The following is a 22,500-nucleotide window of genomic DNA, read 5'->3' on the forward strand; positions in this document are numbered from 1 at the left end:
CGGCGTCGGAAGGTACAAAAGACTTTAAGCGACGAACCTCTTCAGATGCGGACTTTAAAAACATTTGCGGGAGATTGAAATTATTCCAAGTTCGTCGGCGGCCACTACTCGGTCGTGGCTGTATCACGTCGTCTGGCGCAGCGAGTACGCGAACACACACACATTCGGACGCGCCGCGAGAGTTATTATTAGCATTTTGTGATGCGAATTTCACCATTGAACTAGAGTGCCAGCCATGACACGAAGTCGTATCCAACGGCAACGGCAGCAGTGGCGATGGCGGCGACCGAGTTGCCGAGATCGCTGACACATTAACAATCCACAGTAGGCGGCGCGTCAAAACATGTTGCCTCGGTGATGTTTTCAATCATTGCTGCAGCCCCAACCATTTGTTTGGGTGTCCGTTCCCTCTCCCTGTGTCGGCGGCGGCGGGGGTCTGTACACCACCGGAGTGGCCGAACCGGAGTTTCGAAATTGATCGCTTCGTCTCAGGTGCTGCCGACGGCGCACACCTGTACCTGAGTACGATGTGTAGCATACGGAGACGAGAAGTGAAATTACTTTCCAATGCAAATTCCCTGTTATTGTTTGCTACTCACAAGCACACACACACACACACACGTGCGCGCGTGCGCGAGCCGACGGTCTGTGTGCTCTTCGATGCGTGCGCTTCATAAACAAATCGCCATCCACCCGATTCCAGTGTATTTTACTTTTTTCGTGTTTATTACTCCTGTTTTGAGCTGCGGAGCTCTACTCGCTGTTGAGTCCAAATTTATCTGCGATCTTCCACTGTTGCACCATCGTCTCCGGTCTGTTCCAGAACGTTGGTTCAGAGAACCACTTCCTGATGGCGATTGGCAGTTAAGTTGAGGAACGTCAAAACAGAACCAAACAGAACCTTCAAATCATGCGATCGCACTAATGATTCCAGAATCAAATTTAAATCATGTGACCACTTCCTGATTCGTTTCAATGTCAGATTCTCCGGCTCACTGTTCGGCGTACCTACACCCCTTGTGTCCTTCAATACTGCAGCCAATAGTCGCGTTAACTACTGCTGCTGCTGCTGCTGTTACTGTTACTGTGCGCGCCAACGCCCGCCATTCGCTCGTGCGCTAGTCGATTGTTCTGTCACCCCTTTCTGCCACTCCCCCTTCCTACCGCTCGCAGTTACCGGAGCACACCGAGACCAGACCCTCTCACTAATGCGCCAAAGATTCTCGTTAGCCCGCGAGTGACGAGGAGCTTCATGAAGCTTCCAAGCAAAGGCACCCAACACCTCCTTCTCCTTCTCCTCCTGTATGTTCTACTTTCAAGCCTGGGGCCCGCATTTTGCGATCTCACGCTGGGTGGTGTTTTTTTTTTATTGGGTGGGGCTCGACCCAAGACGGTCAAGAATTTAAGGTCTTTTTTGTGCCGCACCTCCCCACGCTGCCGAACGCCCGCTTTGTCTCTTGTGGCGGTAGCGATGGTGAATTATTTAGCCCCCAGTTTTTCGTGTCGCTGGCTGTGTGTGTGTGTGTGCGCGCGACCGAATCCATTTTCGTGATCTGGCGTCGCAGGTCGTCCAGAGTAACCTCCGCTCACTCGGTGGCTTCGTGGCCTCGTGGGCCGATACCGCCTTGGCGGGTGAGATTAAGAACGGGAATTAACGAAGCACCGTCGGCGGCCCAGTTCAAGGCAAGGCAGCCGAGGGGGGGGGGGGGAACTTTCCTGGGAAAGTCAAGCCAGCCAACAGCTGCTGCTGTTGTAACAGGAGTGTCTGGGCGCGATGTCCGGGTGGGACCGATCGTGCCAAGGCCGTCGAAGCGGGTGGTGTGCCGGTTTGGTGCCTCGCCACGATCTCATGTGGAAGTCGACGTCGACCGCTCTGGAGCAAATTCGCATGTAATACCAGCCAAGGGCTGGCCGAGGAACCGGTACTGCCCTCCGCTGAACTCGAGCGAATGTGAATGTACTTATTACGAATCCGTTGCGGGCCACAACAGACCACGGAGGAGGCGGCGCGAGTCGCGTTGCGATACCGATACCTCTCATGCTGGGCTATAGAGCGATATTATTGACATTTTCGCTATCTTGATCTCGGCTTAAATTCAAATCATATATGATTGCAAAGGGACTATTTATATCGATCCATCTGTTCCGATCGGGTGATTCGAATCGCGAAATGCCAACAACCTAGTTTTATTCGAAGAACACTAACCGAAATCGACTTGCCAAAGGACGACCTCTAATGACATGCTCGCTTTCGCTTCTACGTCTTAAGTTCTTGTGCAAAATGACATTAACACCTTCTTATTAGCTTGCCATTTGGTCGGGGGCGCTGCTTCAAACGTCAGCAACTCAGCCACTGCTCTCGTCTCGGGTTCACGGACCACTTAAAGTAATTGTTTAATTTCCTCTCCAGCAAGGTGGCCGCAATCGGTCCACCGGTCCGGTCCAGTCCAGGCGACCGCGATTGCGGCACAACGCATCACATCAATCAGTGTGTCCTCGTTGGTCCGTTCGTTCGGTGGTTCCAGCCGATTCCAGCCGATCGCTTAAGGCTAGAAGCGGGCGCTCCGCTCAGCACAGCAAGAAGCCCTTTGACCTAGTGCGGCAGTCCATTCGTCCGGTCCGATGGTGCTGTCCAAGCTAACAGGCAGCCCAAGGCCCTCGACGACGGACCAACCAACCAGACGAAAGCCAGGAGACGCCCCAAACGTTCGAGGAGCGACGCGTGTTTGCTTTGCGTTGTCCCGTGACTCCCGTTGTCTGTGCTCCGTCCTCCTTCCTACCGCCTGTTGTTGCTCCAGTGACCGTTTTATGGCGAGAATTGAGACTTGCGCTCACCGTTTAATTACCCACTTCACGTCGGTTGCCGGGGACTACCGGATTTACGGGTCTTATGCTGCCGCTGCCGCTGCCGGGCCAACTCCCGGCCAGCTGTTGAAGTACAAAATTAATCCAATTTTCGAACCGATCGGTTGTCGATGCTGGCTTGCTGGCTGGTTGGCGCTTTGTGAATGGGAGCGATCATGAACCAATCGATCGGTCAGCACCACTCAGCTAGGTGGTTCTTGCTTATGCAACACTCATTTGAATTAGATCCACACAAGGCGTGACATGCAGAATTGCGGGGTTTGTCGGTAGCGCCGGGCAAGCGGCAAGACTACCAGGAACTTTTCATTTCATTTTCATTAATCGAAGTGCACTTGGATCGCCGGCGCGCGCGCTCACACGCGGGCCCGGGTCGTTGAAGTTTGCCGACAGCAAACTAAGGAGGCCGAGGCGTGGTCGAGTGGTCAGCGGCTGGATGTCGTGTAAACGCGCGCGTGGACACTATTGTCCACCACCGTGCCCTCCTCTCCCCCCCAAAAGTCCATTAATTGACGCCCGCAAATCCGCGGGGAAGTGGGGAAGAGGGGCTCATGGTTTTGGCATTTCCGTGAACACCAGCACCGGTGAGTAGTAGTGACCATGGACTAATTTGGAAGGCCCAGACTGGCCCAGGTTCTGGCATTGGGCGCGTTGGAAACATAAGGCACACGTGGCATGCGCTGCGGTGTGGTGTGGTGTGTGTGTCCTGGACAGCAAAACAATCCACATCTGGTCCACTTGTAACTTTCACTAATCGCGCCCGCATAACCCATTCACCAGGTTCAGGTCGTGGCCGGGCGCCGGTGGCTGGCCGACTGGCCGGCCGGCTGGCCGGTTAGGCCTTCCAATTAGAAGGTCCGGGCCTCAGCTTGGGTTAAACGATGCTGGGTCTATGATATGATAATTATTACGTGAGGAATTGAGCAAAGCGCACGAACTAACCGACGTGGTACGACAACGCTTTTCGATGGGATTGAAAGCCTTAAATCAAGCATTTTGGGCGCCTTCCTTCCAGTAGACGGATTAGGGAGGTTCGATTGGCCTATGCTGGCTGGCTGGCTGGCTGGCTGGCCGGCTGGCCGCCTTATTATATCATCAAGTGCGGTGAAAAATGGCCACAAACTATCGTACAATTCAATTAGCAATATGCTCCGGATCGATGTATTAGATCAAGGGGAGGGTGAGTGAAGATTTATTGGCCACGATTAGGAGCGCATTGTGTGCATTGTATGTGGTGGTAGTGCGGGGCCGCCCCCTCTCCGGGCACCGTATTGGATTCCGTTCCGTTCACTGGCACCGGTGCCGGTGGCGAACCTGCAGGCGACATACCGGGCATTGCGGGCACGAGTTCGAATGATCGATGGTTCTAAGGCTGGCTGGCAGCAGCAGCAGCGAAGTGAAACTGTTCCGTGATGTGAGTGATCTATAGACAAGTTACCTTCCAACAAACGGGTCCCGCGAGTTCCGTAAGCGCACAGGAAATTCCATCCCTCGTAGGGAGAACGCTCAAGTGGCCAATAAGGTACCCGGTTATCTGCGGTGGATCGTATTGAACCTAGCTCTAATAATACACTTCTCACAGCGGGATAATTTCATAGCAAATGCGTTCCGTGTGGACCAATTCTGGGTCCCGGCAGACATTGTTGCTGATATGATATTCATCTGCGGTCGCTTGTTTGGAAAGCGCACCGAGAGGACATTACGTAAGCCACACCGCCAGTCCGTTCGCCTTTGGGGGGTTGAGTGTTTTAAAGACTTTTCACTTAGAAAAGCACTTTTCCAAGGCAGAAAGGCCCATCGCAGTCCTCGTATGTAACTTCCTCATTTCCCAGATCGTTCATAGGAAACAGGCTCTCCGGGCACATTGCACTTGGAGGCTTGGAGCAATTTACCGATGGGAAACAGCGGCCAAAGAAGTGGTAAAGTCACAATAACTGGTGTGACGGTGAAATGTGGTACCTCGCAGTGATTTCAGTGACTCAAGTGACGCGTCAGCTCATCCGCTTGTTATTCGGTCGTTCACTCGCTTGCTTCGTGGGTTGTAAAAATAAAATTTTAAATAATTGACATTTCACAGAGCGACCAGAACCAGCAGCCAGCCTACTGCCATGGGAAAAGTTTGTGGAGCAATTTCTCGAAGCCGGCCGCCACCATCCGGTCGCGCACAGTTCACACTCGAGAGAGCGCATCACCAACAGGGTCCATTGGCGGAAAAGTGTTTCTTGCATATGAATGAGGAGCTGCCACACACATTTGTAATTAGAAAAGAGGACCGTGGTCGTTTGTCACGATTTGCGTCGTCGTTTCGTCGATTGATGAATGGCATGCAGAGATAATTGCTAATGAATTATCGTGCAATCTTTCCGATGCAGGAAACGCTTGCTACAGCTCGAAATCTGAAGACACTTTGGATGACATACATATGTCAGAAACGTGGACAAATGAGTGAATGTTTCGTCCTCTGCCGCTGATGATGGGCATTCAATATGCAGATTCCACTTAAGGTTGAGGTCCTACGAGTAAAGATCATGAACCAGCAGTAAACGGTTGACCTTCGCCAACGCCACAGGTCACGATGTCATTTGACTCTTCCGCTACTTGGATCGCTCATTATCGGGTGATGATATTTGAGCACCACGAGCCAGAATCATAACCAGATCAGGTATCGCATTTCAAAACGAGATATGAAGGTGCAAAAAAGGTCAGTTGAAGTCCTTCGCGCTTGGCGCTTTAACGATATTTTTTTTTTATTTTTTTGAGAATCCGGTGCAATTATGGCTCGTGATTTATTGTTCTACGGATGGTACGGCGAGGACCTGGTTCGAGGACGGAACAGACACTTTCAGCCAGCCCGGTCTGGTGTCGTTGTGACAAGTGTCACGCTATCATCCAGCAGCCTTTCTATCCCAGTACGAATCAAGTGATGGTGTGGGCCACCGAAAAATCAAGATCTTCTAATGTGTCAATTCTTCGAACATGGCGCACACATTATCATTTTTTTAACCCGGGGCCAGCAGACGGTGTGTCTCACGCCCGTGAGATCATTGCGAGTGGGCCAACGATCGTATTGGGGTTGGCCATGGTTCGGAATATCGAAAGCAGGATAACGAGGGCAGCGAAACTGGTACGCGCGATTGCAAACATCGTGCACGATCGATCGGTGGCAGCTCTGGTGGTACGATCGCCGGCCGATATGGCGATACGCCGCGTGGCCCTGTTTGTCCACTGGACAATTGATACCACAACCGCTGCTGTTGCTGTTTGCTGGGGGGCTGTAAGTGAACGTACATACTGTACACCATTCACACCATTCGCACACACAAACACACACGTTCGCCTTTAGAGGGAAATCCAAAAAACCAAATACACTTCACGTTGCCTTCACGCCGACGCCGCCCCTTCTCTGTCACTCACAGGGGTTAGAAATCCTTTGCGAAGTGCGGCGTAATGGAAGAAAGAAAATGGCCAACTTGTGTGCCCACCAAACCCCACCATAATGGGGAGGGGGGGCTTTTGCAGAAGTTGGAAGGTGGAAGGCGCAGCGCATGGAATAAAATGAGTTCAATTCGCCAGGGGAAGGACGCGGGGTTAGGTAGGGGAGCTGAAGACAGGTAGCTTAAGACAAGACAGGCGCGACAACCGCAACAAACTGCCAGGAGACAAACTCAACCACCACCGGGCGGGCGCACAACGCGCACGCGTTCAATCAATATGTATAATCACGTTTATAGTATTTATACTTTTCACTTCAACTTCAACTTCAACGTGGCGCCAGTGAGGGCTGTTAAAACGGACCAGGAGACACGAGGAGACGTCCGTGGTCGAAAGGGGTCTCTGGTTACATAAATATGCCATTTAGCATGTACACGTGCTTCATACTATTTGGTGATCGCGCGATCGGTTGGTGGTTTACCTACCTTGCACCACATGTTCCTGGTAATGGTTTGATAAAGAGAACTCAAGCTGCAACTTTTTTTTTCAACTTTTGCACCGTTTTGAGGCCAGAAAAAGAGGCGAACTGTTTCACAATGCAGTGCAGTGTGCGCGCGGTAATGCTTCTTCGGTTTATTAGCTAATGCACTTCCTGCAACCCTTTAATCATATCGAATCGGCCCACGAGCCACGCCGCAAAGCCCTTAAAGCCCACGCTTCCAATTGGTTTCTATTGTGAAAACGTGGAGCAACAGTAGCAGCAGCTTGTTCGCGTGTGGCAATCGCTCCGTTCCACACTATCATTTACCTACCACTGCCAACGCCACCTCAACACAGCGAGGAAACAGCCTAAATAGGCACTTCCAATTAGCTAAGTGTCTTCAGCGGTAGGTTGTACCTCGACCACCGATCAGCTACCGATCCTTAAGTATGCAAATCGAATCGGTAATGTCGATCATTGCGATTGACGCTCTCTCTCTCTCGCTCTGTGGGCTCGGAGAGGTCAAATGGCACCCTCCTGGCGCGGAACTTTATGACGGCTGGCTGTGGCACCTCCCCTTTTTGTGCGGAACACTCGCGCTCTCGACGACTGATTCAATCAATCGATTCGAGATGGAAAGGAAGTTGGGAATGCTTGCAGCGACTCGAGCGACGACTATCATAGAAGGCTCTGGTTCGCCCGCCCGAATTGCCAAATCGATCGAAGAGGGCGGCGAGTCGCGAACATTTTAAACGAGGTCGCCAGGACCAGAAGGAGGAGGAACACGACCTGCAGGACCACCGCCACCGAGGAGGGTGCGGCGCCTATGTGTGGGTGCAGATAATAATGTGCAATTATGAGGCACCGAGGCACCAGCCAAAGGGAGTTACCGTCACCGTGCGCGTGGCGTGGCGTGCCGTGGGCTCTAGATCTAGGTTCTAGTCTAGGTCCATTTTTTTGGCTCCAGTGACGCCGGCCAATGATCATTATGCGCTACATTATCGATCGTTTCAGAGGTTCCCATTCCGTTGAGCAATGAGCAGCGGGTGGTCCTTCCATTCGCCAAGAAACGCCCTCGCCTCGCCTCGGAGAGCGTCTGGCCCTGCAGCTGGGTGAGATCGACTAATCAATCATTCTTAAAATGTGAACCTTTCGTCGGGAGTTTGTTGGGAAACTTGCTTGATGGTGGTGCGCGATGGTGAATTGTTTCGACTTTTCATTCGGGGCATTTCATTTTTGTTTAACCTTCCCTTTGAACCTTCATCCTCATCACCGCGCATGTGTCAGCGAACGTAACATTCCAATCAAAAATGGCTTGAAGTGGCCGGTTGCACCGGTCACCGGACAAACACACACACAGCCAGTTCGAACGCTTCCCGAAGTTAATAAATCCTGCTTCAATCGCCGAAAAAAGTCAGAAATCTTGTCCGCACCACGCCATATCGCGCTGACGGACAGTTTTCTCAATCTTGGGCAAACGATCAAGAGCAATGTGCGCACACACACACATACACACACCCACAGTTCACGACGCACGCACGGTGTGGATCTAGCGAGCGATCGGCGCACGCACTCGGTCCGATGATGTTGGCGCTCTTCGAGAATGAAGTTGTTAAATGTCAGTTTTATTGGCCTCGTTAACTCGCCACCAGCCACCCATTGAAGCCGAAAGGTGTGCGTGTGTGTAGATCGCGATGGTGGATTTATTTATTTTTTCCCTTCGATCCCTGGCACCCGCACCGCTTGGCCGTTAGACAGTCCGGTGTTGCTGGTGCTTGTAATCGAAAAAGGGAGAATGTGGGGAAGGGAGGGACTCCTCAAGGATATTCTCGCACCCACCAATTCGGGATCCTTGACACCTTGGTGAGCGCGATTTCGCAATCCCCCCCGCCCGAGGGTCCCACTCATGCCTGCCTGGGGAGTGGTCAAAACACTTGGTAACGCACGCGCAAGGCCTACTACTGGCAATGCAATAGTGACCGTTGCAGCAGTCGAACCGGAATCCGTATCATTATCCACCGCCGATTCCGATTCCGCTAGCCAGCAAATCACCGATCACCGATTGACGAGCGATCGATCGCGGGGGTGACGATGACAGGCCACATTTTTAGAAGGGTTCTTGCAAGTTGCACGGCTGCACGCGTCGTGTACGTGTGTTGTTACCGAAAATTAAGTCAATCAATTCAACACATGCACACACACACACACACACACCTCTAGGACCCGGTGAGCAGCCTGTCAGTTTGTGGTGATCGGTATGCCACGGTCATGTCATGCGGATTGGGTGCACATACACAGGCACCGGTGGTCAGCAGCAGCTACTTCATGGTCAACGGTGTGCCCAGAGGGACTAGCCAGCCTTTTTGGCATGAGTTTGCACTCATTCACGCCACCCACCAGGGGGGGCCCTGGCCCTGGTCAAGACAGATTTTTGCATGAACGAGGCTCCCCGCTTTTGGCTCCGTTTCTCGTTCATCCTTCCTTCCTTCCTGCTGCTGCGGCTGGTGCCCTTCAAGGAACCGATTTTCTATTCATGCTCTCTCGCTGTCTCTCTCTCTCTCTCTGGGGCGCTCGTGCTCCAAGGGTACGTTAGTTGAGGGAGTAAACCTGGCAACAATGAGCAGCCCCGGCCAGCACCGGCACACCAGGGACCAGGTGAAACATGATTCAATTAACATAATTCGCATTCAGGCGTGTACTTGGCCACCTCACCCTCTTTCTGTACCTTCTTCCGTCCGAGATGGCGGCGGGAGGCCGATTATCAAGCCACCCTGGCCAATGATGATGACTGGCGGCGGTGGCGAAGTCCGAGTCCGAGTCGCGGGCCGAACATGACGCTACAACAAATTAGTTTGAAATATTTGTAACAGAACTCGCTGCAGAATGCGTCTGGTAGAGGAGTGGAAGGAGGGCGGAGGGAGTGTCCCTTCGCACCACCAACCCCCCCTTCCCCCACCACCACACCATTTAGTACGATCTAGATCCTTTCGAATTAGTTTCGTTTGATCGTGCGGAGTCCCATTCACTTGACCATCATCGCTTCTCGTTCGTTCGTTCGCTCACTCGGGCGGATCGTGCGCACGGAACGGAACGGAACGGAACGAAGAACGTAAGCGAGCCAGCGAGCCAGCCAGCAGGACCACAGGACGGTACCGTACCGGTACCGTGGTGATCGTTGGTCGACACACTTGCAAATCAGCTGTTCAACTCGCGAGACTCGCGAGTGTGGAGTGATCAGTGGCCGTGGCCAGTGACCACACTATCGTCGTTGTCGTTCGCGTGGGTGCCGCGTTGTCGTTTAAGTTTCCCTCCTTTGGTTTTGGGTCAGACGGAGACCGAAACGGAGACCGCAACGGAGACAGTGTAGTGCTCGGTTCGGAAATTGTGGTGTGGTGCGCGGAATTCTAATCGGGATCGGGAACTGCGGTGCTTGGCTTGCTTGGTGGCTGGTGGGCAAGTGTAGGTTACGCGATCGTCGCCAGTTACGCGTCAGTTCCGCGATCGCGGCGCGACGACCGTAGTAACAGTTAACCGTTGTGTCCGTGTCCGCGGGAGGGATGACGATGACGGCAGCCCAGAGGTGACGCGTGTGGATGCATTTAGAGCAAGGTAGCGGAGGAGCAACGCCGGTGGTTGCGTGGACGCAATTAGCATTCTTGTGTGCGGCGCGCTGCGTATGTGACGTGTTTTTTTCGAGGTGGGTTGTGGCACCAACCGGATGAATCATCTGCTTCTGCTGCTGGAATGTCTGGAGCTACCGTAGGACGGATTGTCTTCGCTCTCTAGAACGGTTGGTAAGCGATCAAAGCATCATTCAAAATGGCGCGCTCGGGCGGTGGTCCGGCCAATTAGCGTATGCAGCAACACTGTTTCATAAAAAAACACGAGCATAACACGCGCATAACGTGGTGGCGGTGTTTGCGGCCATCGCTTGGCCCTCGCCAGCTAATGGTATGTCGGTCTCTGGTCTGGAGCGGAAATCGGAAGAAAACGCCCCCGAAAGGTGCACCACGGAGTCGCGGTCTTGCCACGCGCGGAGCGTAATGAAGTTATTAATCATGCGGCCATGCACCGTTCATCACCGCCAGCCAGACTTCAAGCCGGAAAGGTGTGTTGTGCATCATCACTTGTTAGCTTGGCCCACCCCCGGAGGGATGTGTGTGTGTCAAGGAGGGAGGGATGGATGTTCGGAATCGGAATCCCGCTACCAGCCAGTGCCAGCGAGTTGGGCGGAAATTGAAATGCTTACGCCACCGATTGCAATGCCCGGTGTGCTGAAGGAGGAACGCACACCGAACACACCGAGGTTTAGTCGTTCTTTCCGGGGGAGGGGGAAGGGGGGTAATGCTAGTGGGTGGTGTGGGGTGGTAAGTGGTGGACAGAATATTAATTTCATCGGATCGAACCGAACCGAACCGACTGGGCTCTTGGAGCCCAGACGCCATTCCACGCCACAACCAGCCGCCCCAAAACCCGTTGACAGTAATGGAGGCTAATGACGTTGACGCAATGTGCACTAACCTTGGGTGTGATTGGTACGGAATGGTTCGGGGTTCGGTTGGTGAATCATTTGTCCCCCTTTTTGCTTCGCTGATGGTGGAATGTCTCATACACACACACGGCCGCGGATCGTAGCAAGCGAAGCGTGCGTTAGAACGTCTTGTAAACAACGAAATCTATCATTCGATCAATCGCTGACTAATAATGTGCTTGATAGATTGAAAAAGAATTCCATAATTTCGTGCGCAGTTCATTGTCCGCATCAGCATAAGATAGAATGTCATGATATTTTTTAAAATGCCAAATCGTCCGTTGAACCGTGACGCCGGGCTGCCGTCAAACGGTGGCGGATCAGAGGTTACTGTGATCGGGCTCGGAATTCCTTGTTAACACCAAACGGCCAAGGTGTGCAATGACCGCAAACGCAAACGTGTGAACTGCGATGAACCGTGAAAACAGTAATCACCGCTTACGAAAAGCAGGAAAACAACCAGGAAAATTACCCACCCCCCAAAACCGAACCGAAGATAGAATCGGTGGCACGCCTTGGCATCGGGGAGGCGGCCCCCGGGCCGGGAGGATGCGCATGCACATGTCACCTCCCTCCCGGGGGTCCGGCCAGAAAGTGGTTGGTCGTTCGGTAGCAGCTTCCTCGTTTGTGGTCAGGTCGATGTCAAGGTGAGACCGAGTGTGGCTAGGGTGTGTGTGTGTGTGTGTGTGTGTGTGTGTGGCGTGCGCACGCCGGCCACGGATGAGCGAACAGGTTCGTGGCTTGGCGTCTCGCGCAAGTCGTTCGTTCGTTCGTTCGAGCGGCCACTCGCAAGCGCACGCGCACTCACGCGCTTCAGCGTCGTCGTCGTCGTGGTCGTTGACGGTGTCCGCTTCCTTGTTGGCTTGTCGTGGTCACGCGTAATGCGCCTTTCAACCTTCCGTGGCTGGCGTGGTCGGGAGGAGGCTAGTGGCCGATTTGTCCGGCCGATTAGTGCCGGTCACTGAACAGATGCACCGTGAGTGCATCGCATTCGCTTTCGCTTTAAAAAAAGGGAAAGAAAAGCAGCATTACGACCCCCGAGGCTTGACATTCACACCGTTCCGAATGGATTTATCAAAAGAAAACAACATAAAAAGGGATTTGCGCGAACGCATAGGCTACGGGTATGAGTCATGCCACCAGCCACCAGATCGTCGGGCGATCGACTGCAGATCACGATTTGAATGATCTGGGTGACTCCCGCCCACGGCGAAGGTCAACCAAATTGGCATATATCGCTGGCTTCCAGGCTTAGTGGCATTCCATTTCAATCACGTCAATGACCCACTGACCACACACCCCGATAGTGACCGTCGTAAACATCATTTCTTCACCATTCGAGCCGCTACTTTACGTGTGTGTGTGTGGCCCACAGGAGTGTGCTCTGAGTGGTGCGTTAACGGTCGCGTACGAGACCTTAAATGGGTGGAACAATCGGTTCTCCGTTTCTCCGTGGACCACCATTAGTGGACACTCCCCCGCCCGTGTGTGTGTGTGTGTGTGTGTGTGTGTGTGTGTGCGTGTGTGACATAACAACAATCCCCTCCCCCAAACGAGGTGGTCAATGTCATCTTGTAGGCTCGCGGATTATCTCGAATCCCACACGAATGGTCTGGTTGAGTTTTATGATAAACGACTTTTGGGGTGACGCTGAAGAAATCACCCTCCCCCTCCCTCTCTCTGGCGTGCACAACAACAAAGCAAAATTGGATCATCGAGTTGCTGGTTGTTACAAAGTCCTTGGGCAGTCCTGGGCCCAAGGCAAATCGAATTCTTGTCCGTTCTATTGTCACGTGAATCGACTAGAACGAACGCGCGTTATCCATGGCCAGTGGCCAGCCGGTGCAGCGGCGGCGGCGGCATTGCTTAAACATATTGATTATTCTTCAGCAAAGTACCCCCGCACCCTTCCACTTACCACCTTCAACACCGTCATTCCACCGCCTGTCGGCGTTACCTTGGCGTGGCCAATCGCCATTGGTGCCGCTGCAAAACCAATAATCTACTGTTATGATTCAATTAGAGTGCCAGCGGCTAGCTAGCGACTTTAATTATGAAACGGTTTGTTTAGCCATTCAGCCCGGCGGGGTGGGGCGGCGGGGCCAAAAGGGAGACCAAAGGGTGCTCGTTACCCACCGGCACAGGTGTGGCCAACCCCAGACCCGTGGACAGCGTGTTAATGATGTGGTGTGTGTGAGACGATGCGGCTCGATGCGGTTCGAATCGGTTCGTTACCATTCCGATTCCGTGTGTCAAGATGATCGGCCGCGTCGAGAGAGTGGAGATCGAGATGAATGGTAGCGTTCCAGTAACGGAACGGAACTGCATTGTATTTTGCGATCGCTTCACGTGAAGGCGCGCTTTGATCGATCGAGAACACCAGAACGCACGCACGTCCACGATCACGATGAACGGGTTCGAATTGAAAATTTGAAGGATTTGGCTCAACCGGTAGGTTACGCGGTGGTGGCGATTTCAGGAATTTCACCTTGGACTGCCTTGGAGTCCACTTGCTGGACGCGACGCGAAAGGAGTTTTCACGCTCCTCGGCTCAAGGGCAATAAAGGGGGCGCTCTAGGCTTGCTTTGTTCTGTTCCTTGTGGCCAGCATGGCATTGCAGCAAAAGCAGCAGCAGCAGCAACAGCAGCAGCAGCAGCAACAGCAGCAGCAGCAGCAGGTTGCTAATGCTACCCCTACATTGTCTAGCCGTTGGTTCGTTCGATCGCTCGGTGTCGAGGTGTATGCGTTCTAGAAATGGTCATCCTCTGGTCGTGCAGTCAAAGGCAGAAGCGTACTGAACGAACTGGAACGAACGAGCAAAGAGAGGGAGGCATTTAATGCAACCGTAACGCACCGTTCGCACCGCACCGCGAGAGACCCCAAAAAGGTCATCCACAGTCCACAGTGGCAAGTGCCGGCACGACTAGCCTCGACCTTTGGCTCGGTCCTTCAGCCATGACCACCGCCACGCCACGCGGTGACTGACACTCGGCAGACAGCAGGCAGCCGGGTGCAAAAATTAACATTTTTATGATTCCAACTCACCACGCTGCACGGTTATTGCTGCAGTTATTTGCGATCGGTTTTCGGTTTCCGTTCACGGCTGACAGCCGTCTGTCGGCGGAACGTCGTTATGCAACCCGCGATGGGACAATTATATCACGAATTGGGAAGGACAACGGCTCCTTAACGCTATTCTCTCTCTCGATCGCCACCGACCGACCGACGATCCATAAATTACTCGTGATCGATCGAACGGAGCAGATCTCAACACCAACACGGACGCCGACCGCGTCGTCACCTGCTCAAAGAAGCGCGTTTTACTGTCGCAAAATAATATCCGTTTAATGACCAATTAATTGGGGAGTCATTTCACCTCCTGGGGGGGGGGGGTCTAGGACCCCACAGAGAAGGACAAAAGCGGGGATCGGGCAAGGGATCGAATAATATTAAATACCCCACGATTGGCGGTCTGGTCACAGTTTAGCGGCCGTTGAGGCGCACTGATAATGACATCATTCTCAAACATAATTGAGCATCGATCGCGAGCTCCCTCGAGTTCGTTTCGAGCATTTTTCTCCCTCATAAATTATGCATCTCATCTCAACCCCTCAAGCCCCGCGAAAGTGATTCACTTTTTAATTGCATAATTTTATGTTTATTCTTCTCCGCACGCAGGTAAATATATTAACGAAGATTGATGTCATTACTTTCGACGAGGATCCGGCGGCGGTGGCGGCCACCGTCACCATCACACCACCACCGGTTTTCACCTCATCACCATCATCCCGGCCCCGGAGGGCCATCGGCAGCAAACGTGAGTTTGCATTTCGAAGCCCAAGTGATGAATCGAAATCATTTGTTTTTCACACTCGATTCTCGAATGCAGCTCGATAGCTTCGCTAGTTTCCGCATAGTGCATTCACGCATGCAACACTGTCTGGCCATTCCAAAGTCTAATTGCCTTCCGCAGAGCGTGTACCGTCTGCCCTGGCCCACGAGGCACTATAAATTCTTCAACTTCAAGACGTTGTGGGGGTTCGTGAAAGTAGCGGCCGCTCGGTTTTACTTCCGTTTCGTGACAACAACACGCACGCATCGTCACGCGTTCGAGATGCAAATGCTCCTCACCGGTGGCAGCTACATGCCGCTGCTGGTTGCCCACGATCGCAGCGCCATTTTCCTATTTCCGGCTTGACGCCATGCCACGTCGCGCATGTACCACTAGGAGGACGGCTCCAACCATCGGCAACTGGTTTCTCAGCGCCATCCTCCCTCCGCACCAGTTTGCTGGAATGTGTTGCTACTATGAAAGCATAATAGATCGCAATGATCGGTCATAAGCCAAGGAGTGAGGACAACACTCTACATCATGATACACATTCGATTCGATTGGACGCGCGTGCTCGGGAAGATGAAGATGAATGGCCATTCGGTACGGCCATCACCAGTGAGGTCATCAGCGATGCATCGCAATGTGTCAGGGCGATTTGCATACACCATCCATCAGCCACCACGGGTGGCTAGCACGGATGGCACAGATCCCCTTTGGTGCACCCTCGTGGTGCCGGAGTGTATCTAGTGACAGTATCGAGGTATGCGATCGAGTGCCTTGGATCATTAGATCGTTTGCACGGGCGGAGAGGGGAGGAAGTTCTTGAGGGACCGCACAGAGAGTGACATTCCACGCGTTGTTTGCTGTCCCGCAAAAGGTGGTAAGGCCACAACAAATTGTCCACGTAATCGTCGATCATCGCACCGTTCTCGATCGAATAATGGAAACACGGATCGTTCCTCATCTCTACTCGGTCCTCTCTAAGGTCATCCCTTGTGCCTGGGGAACGCTTAATTGTAGCATTTGTGGCACACGCGCGCGTACCCGTGACGCGATCTGCATCGCATGTCAACCGATCGAAGGTCGAAGGGTTGGTCTTTATCCAAGGCCTCAAGGCCGCCTTGGCGTACGCGAACAAGAAGAAGAAGTTCCCGCAAAGTTCTCGGCGAATAATCTCAACGCAAACAACAACAACTCGCGCAAACCGCAACGCGATCGAGCGTTCCGTCGAACCGATCGATCGAACGATCGTACGAACGATTGGTAATTTCTGTTGGGAAACGTTTACCGGTTGGGGCGAATGGCCACCGGGAAACCGGCACCACTGCGCAAACACAAAAAACCGGGTTGACAAACGGATTTGCGCCCCCTTCTGCGCCATCATGCAGACACTACTTGCTTCTCTCTCCTTTTTTCTCTCTCTCTCTCTCTCCCGCTGTACAGACTGTTGGCGGTGCTCGTGATTAACCCGACAAGTAGCTTTCTGTTTCTCGATCAACTTTTACATAATGGGGGGCATGCTCAAGACGCAGTACGATCGAGGGGGCACCACCCAGCTTCCACACTGATGGGCCTCATGGTGCGTGAAAGTGCTCGAATCGGTGGCCAGTGGCCAATCCTCGTGCTGTCCAGTTCAGTCCAGCTCATTCCAGTCACCAGTCGGTTGTTGAATAGAAGTTGAAGGAAGTTTCGTCATCGTTATTTCGGTCAGCGTGGCGTCGAGATGACGCGTCTGTGCACTGATTGGATGACCTTGGGCGTCCGGGACCTCCTGCCCCCCCCCCCCCCTCCTCCGCCCCAAACAAAAAACCGCGAATGCCAACAATTTGTGGTATTTTGATGTTTGCCGCGCTCGGCACGAAGCCAGGTAAACTCGCGTCACTAGGTCAGGTTCAGGTGCGCATGTGCGCATGAAGATGTCCTCGATCGCGCGCGCCTGATGAATGGTATGCCATTCATCATGCTTCGGCGCTAATCAATGGCCCGAGCAATTCATGGAATGTCGTGTCGTCTTGTTTGCCATTTGGCGTTAGACACAAGATTATTGAAATCGGCAGTTCATCAACGGGTTGCTTCAGTTAACCTTCGCGTCCGGAATTTATTGGATCAGCAACAGCGAGAGAAAAGGAAGCCAGACCAGATGCTGCTGGGCAGCATTGCAAAATATCGTCCATCCCATCGCATCATTAGAGAAAGATGATGGATCCCCTTGTTGTGGTCTTCTCTCCTCGCAGCTGCCGCAGTTTCGCTCGCAAACGTGATCAATCGATCGTTAACGCCGGTGCGCTTCGTGCCAACGCCTGCCTCAGCTCCAATTCGTTCTCTACTCTGCACCACTTCCGTCAGGTCGCGATGATTTATGAGGAGGCGTCCACAACGCGAGCCATAATTGAAAATGACGCCCCATGATCTCCACACCTCGCGATGAAAAGGGCGAAGCGGCGAAGGGCTTTCAATCGAACGGCAAACGGCGCCATGAGCGTCTAATGAGCGTTTCGAATGATAATTATGCTACCGATGAATGGCGCTGTGCGAAGCGTCGTCGATATTTCGGTCGGAGCCGGACCGGAGCCAGCTGGGTGGCCCGCCACGGTTGGCTGGCGTGTTCGAAGGCGTCTCGCGGACAGAGTGTTGATTTAACATTTTTGGAATACTCCCCAGGAGGTGGTTTGTTAACGACACATTCTCCTCAACGACGCCTTGCCATTGTCGCCCGCTAATCCGCTACACACCCGTACACTAGGTGAGCTTTTTGCTGTGACCATGGATGGTGGCATCCAGAAGCTAATCGGTGTCGCAACCGGAGTCGCTGCCGATTCGCGGGGCGTAGCAAATGGAAAATTAACTCCCTCCCGAGCGGACACAGCGAGCGAGACGTTAACAAGATCCATCATTAAATGCGCTGCGCTCTGAAGATCCTGGCACAGGTCCTAACACAATGCGCTGCACAAAAGGCGCCATTTGGTTGCGCCAACCCGATGACGACCTTTACCGTTTTACCGTATTTTCGGCAAAGTTCATCCCTTAACACACGGCCATCGACACGAAAGCGGACGAAGCGACGACGTAAACGTCTTAATTATCCACCGAGATCGAGAGGAGAGTACAGTAGCTCTACTCAACAGCCCAGTGGCCAGTTGCTCATCTAAACGATCAGCGCACAGGTGCTTCCGTGCTTCCAGTTGCGGTGGGAATATGGTCACCGGGCTAGAGCACTGGCCTAGCCACACGCCGTCACCGCCACAGATGGACAGCTGGATAATTAATCTGATTTTCTTCTCCAAGACCTCCGCACCGGTGCTCTCTCGACACGGACGCCTGGGCTCGAGATGGTAATCCGGATCGGTTTTTGTGGCGGAACAGCTTAACCGAACCGAGCACAAACAACAACACTGTTACAAAATCATTGCCGGTGATCTTTGGCGGCTTTGAAAAGCTACTCTAATCCAACCCTCCACCCAAAACGCCAGACCGCTGGCCAGTCTGTGCGCGCGTGTGGCCAGGTGCCAGCAATTTACACATTCCCCGTGCGAGCACATAGGAATTTGAAGAACTTTTAATGGCCGCGCAGTGCGTTGGCGGTGGCGGTGGCAGTGTAATGGCGTAATGGTTGACGTCAGAAAGGTTGCCAGTACACTTTTATGTTCAATCTGAATGGTCACTACGCGAGGCTTGGTCACTTGCTGGGGGAGGCACTTGCAGCGATCCATTTGTACTAATTAATTGCTGACAAGCACTTAATAAGATGGTGTGCCTTCAATTATGCCTGTTCACTTATGCTTCAGCTTCAGCAAGTGTGTGGTACATGCAATGCTCCACCCTTCACAAAAATGATTGGCTTTTGTGAGGAGGTGCCAGCCCCGCGGGTAGTGGTGGACAAAGAACTGACCTTTTTGGTGAGCTAGGAAGTGGCTACCGGATGTCGCGATTTCCATAAAAGTGATTAAAGATGAAGGCATGAACAGTGGTGCTAAGCTGCTTGACCTTTGCCACTTCTAGAATGGGCGTTCTCCAGCCACGGGGTGCGTTGACCTTCGATGAGAGGGCTACCCCAAAAGAAGGTCTTAGGTACAAGAAGTGGTCATCACATCCATCATGTTTATTCAATGTTGGGCAAAGTGTACGGTTCATAATGGGACCGGGCTCATTTTTATCTGTCTCACGTTGTGTCAACGAATCTCCGCGCGTGATGGCCAAGTATCTCGTGGATGAAACATCCTCTCGCCCGTCATCACCACTTTGTTTTCCTCGTGTTTCTTTTTGCTGATAAAACAAACGCGGAAGCAAACAAACCCCTGACCACTACAAATTGCGGCTGATAAACATACTGACGAATCTCAGGCTGCAACAACGGTTCTTACGGTATCGCTTTCTCAAATAATAACTCATCATGTGTTCTATTGTTTCAACCATCGAGCAATGTATTTCGTTTTCCTGCAGTTAACGTTTGTCGTGGCGGCGTGCAGTCGGCATTCTATCGGCCATAGATTTCTACCTGGAAGTTCATTCCATTGCCACGCTGGCTCTTCAGATTGATGCGCGTAAAGTTCTGACCGATGCCACCGCGCGTAATGCTGGCGTAGCCACCGCGGCCACCACCCAACCGATCGTACACGTAGATGGCCGTAATGTTACGGCCACGATGTCCCTTCGACGGATAGTCAATGTTGAGTGACTTGACGCGCAGGAACGAACCGGACTGGATGACGGTGGTCTGGTTGGCGAGCGAATCGTACGGTATGCGGGCACCGAAGAAGTAGTTGTGCGTTTGGGCCACGGCCAGGCAGCTGAAGCCGAGCACGGCCAGCACGGTGAAGCAGATGGTGATCTTCATGTTCTCACTGTTCCTTGCACGATTCCCGTTTGGCCACACGATTGTTTAGCGTCGTCGCGTCTTCTAGTGTGTACTACCGTCGCTGGAACGGCGGTGGGCGAGTTTTATGAAAGTCGCTTATCTTATCGCAGGAGAACTTTCAACCGTTACAACCCACGCCAATCAGTGCCGGTGTCTTTCCCCTGCACTGAATGCCTTGACATTTTCTTTCGCTTTGACGATCGCTCCAGCCATTGCACAATCGTCTGCCTAAGTGTGTGTTTGTGTGCCTAGAGGGAAGGCAAAACATTGTACTTTTCGATTCAACGAGTGTCTCACCGCATTAGTCACCGTGAGCCATGACCATGTCACTGTAGGATGTTGGCAAAGAAACAACTCTCTCTCTCTGACTCTATTTTCTTCTCTTGGTGATAGTACGTTGTCTGTTAACACATCAATCAGCAATAAGAATCGGGGTCGGCGATCGTTTGCAAAACTGATAGCCATCTTCCAGGGAACACTGTCGATTACAAATTACACAGATTGTCACGAGATAGCACGGGAATCACCGTTTGTCATTCAGAGAACCGATCCTGAATCCGACTTTCTTGAGACAATTCTGCGGCAATCCTTGAGATGGATTAAACACCTTTGGGCACGGGGTTTATCAAACCTTTCCGTTGATTGATAAAGAACGTCTTTTCACTCACAGCAGAGCCAGGCGGTGATTGATGTATCCGAGGCATTAACATTTCCACCTTTCCCCTTGATCAGCGCGAACAGATTGGAAGTTGAATTCGAATCACAGAACTCGGGAAACCCCCCGGCCAGGCAATAGCCAAAAAGGGGGATGTACCGAGGAGGAAATGAAGAAAGGTCAACCGCGGCACATCATTGTTGCAGTGCCGATATCTCCGCATTTGCTGGTATATTGCGAAACATCGTCATCGGCACGATGAGCGTTTCATAAAAAGAACGATGACGACGACGACGATGAGGACGATGAGCGGCACGAGAAAGAGGCAACATAAATCTTCTTCCCGCTTGAGCGGCACTGGTGGCAGCATGAAAGTAAACAGATGAGCAGCCGACCAGAGGATTCTGCGCGGATTCGATTTACCACGGGACAACCGAACGTGGCGTGATGAAATTGATTTCTTGCTAGATTTGAATGATGAGCCCGAAGTTATTGATCGACTCTGGCGGCCGAATTATATCATGTGCAGAGGCTCACGGAACACGAACACGAGTCCAACGGAGTCCCAGCCGTCATGTGGCTCTGTGGACCATCCGCAATGATGCAACACGATCTAATGAGGAATCCGAAAGAGAGCTTCCCGGTGGGCCCGTTGGCCGCGGTGAGTTTCTTAACGAATCGTAGCCTTTGCAGCTGTGGCGGTCAGCTGACATTTAGCTCATTTGGAGCCCGGCGCCGCTGCTGTTGCTGCTGCTGCCTTGCCTTTGATTGTGACTGATGATTCGGTTGAAGCTACGAAGGATGAAGCGTTCATATTAGCATTCTTTCGATAGAGGAATACACCAGGAATTCCTCCGCAAGACTCCGGTGTGATCAACCGCTAAATGGTTTTCAGATTCGCTTCCCACATAAATCTTTTGCTCCGCACAGACACGATCGCGTCACGGTGGTGTGTAAGTGTTGCTGGCAGCCATTAGAAGAACTGTCCGACTGTGTTGCTGGGTCTGTTGGCCGCATACGATCAAACTGTACGCCGCGCGGAGGGTGCAAACATAAAATTAAACACAAATCTGCACACCTCGATCGACCCGTTCGGTGCGCCGAAGAAATATCATTAGCATTCATTACAGAAATACCAGTGCTCGTTTTTTTGGTGTAAATGTGGCGTACGCGACATACCGTTACAGGTTGGATGGCATGACCTCCCGCGTGCCGTACGATGCGGTTCCTTATAAGAGACGCCAGCAAACCACAGGCCGCTGACTAACGGCCGCTGACTGGAGGCATAGATGACTGAAACGAATTCGCAAACGCCATACAGCGGCCATAGCGGCCATAGCGAACACAGCGTTGCAAATGCTTGCAGAAGATGCATGCAGTCGATGCGATTACACGGTCACTGCAGTTGCGCCGGTCCGTCGGTTCGCCGATTCTTGTAAACCGCATTTCAATGGGTTCGAGCGAACTCGAGGAGTCGGAACGGTTTAATGGGTTTCGCCTTGTTACCGGCACTAACGGGTCCGCGTCCTCGCTGGTGCGCTTTATGCGAGATGATACCGACCACACTATGTTTATGGGTTGTTGGAATGCCTGATGCCATGTGCCATGTGCGCCAGGTGTTCTAGAGCCTTTTTTCTCAAATTCTTCTCCGATGTTCGTTTCTTTCATGGGTGAGCGTGAGCATGTGCGTGGCATTCACTTTTCACCATCGCAAGGACGAACGTCAACGCGCCCGCAGTAGCCCAATTGCAGTGTCCAAAAATGGAAACGAAAGATCAAAAGTAGTCCCCATAAACAAGCAGAATGATAAGCGAATAAGGGAATGGGGCCCTGGAAACAACTACAATGC

The 22,500-nt window shown here is 52.5% G+C and overlaps 2 protein-coding genes across 8 annotated transcripts in view; one reads left to right on the plus strand and one right to left on the minus strand.

The window, feature by feature from the left end:
* LOC125953595 (putative mediator of RNA polymerase II transcription subunit 12) overlaps positions 1-22,500 on the plus strand; it is a 61,028-nt gene that overhangs the window by 27,734 nt on the left and 10,794 nt on the right. The window lies entirely within an intron of this gene.
* LOC125953626 (probable salivary secreted peptide) lies at positions 19,540-20,106 on the minus strand. The gene has a single exon (XM_049683309.1). It carries the CDS (start codon positions 19,973-19,975, stop codon positions 19,616-19,618), a length of 360 nt encoding a protein of 119 aa, XP_049539266.1. The 5' UTR covers positions 19,976-20,106; the 3' UTR covers positions 19,540-19,615.

This window comes from Anopheles darlingi, chromosome 3 (assembly GCF_943734745.1).
Source record: "Anopheles darlingi chromosome 3, idAnoDarlMG_H_01, whole genome shotgun sequence".
NCBI lineage: Eukaryota > Metazoa > Arthropoda > Insecta > Diptera > Culicidae > Anopheles > Anopheles darlingi.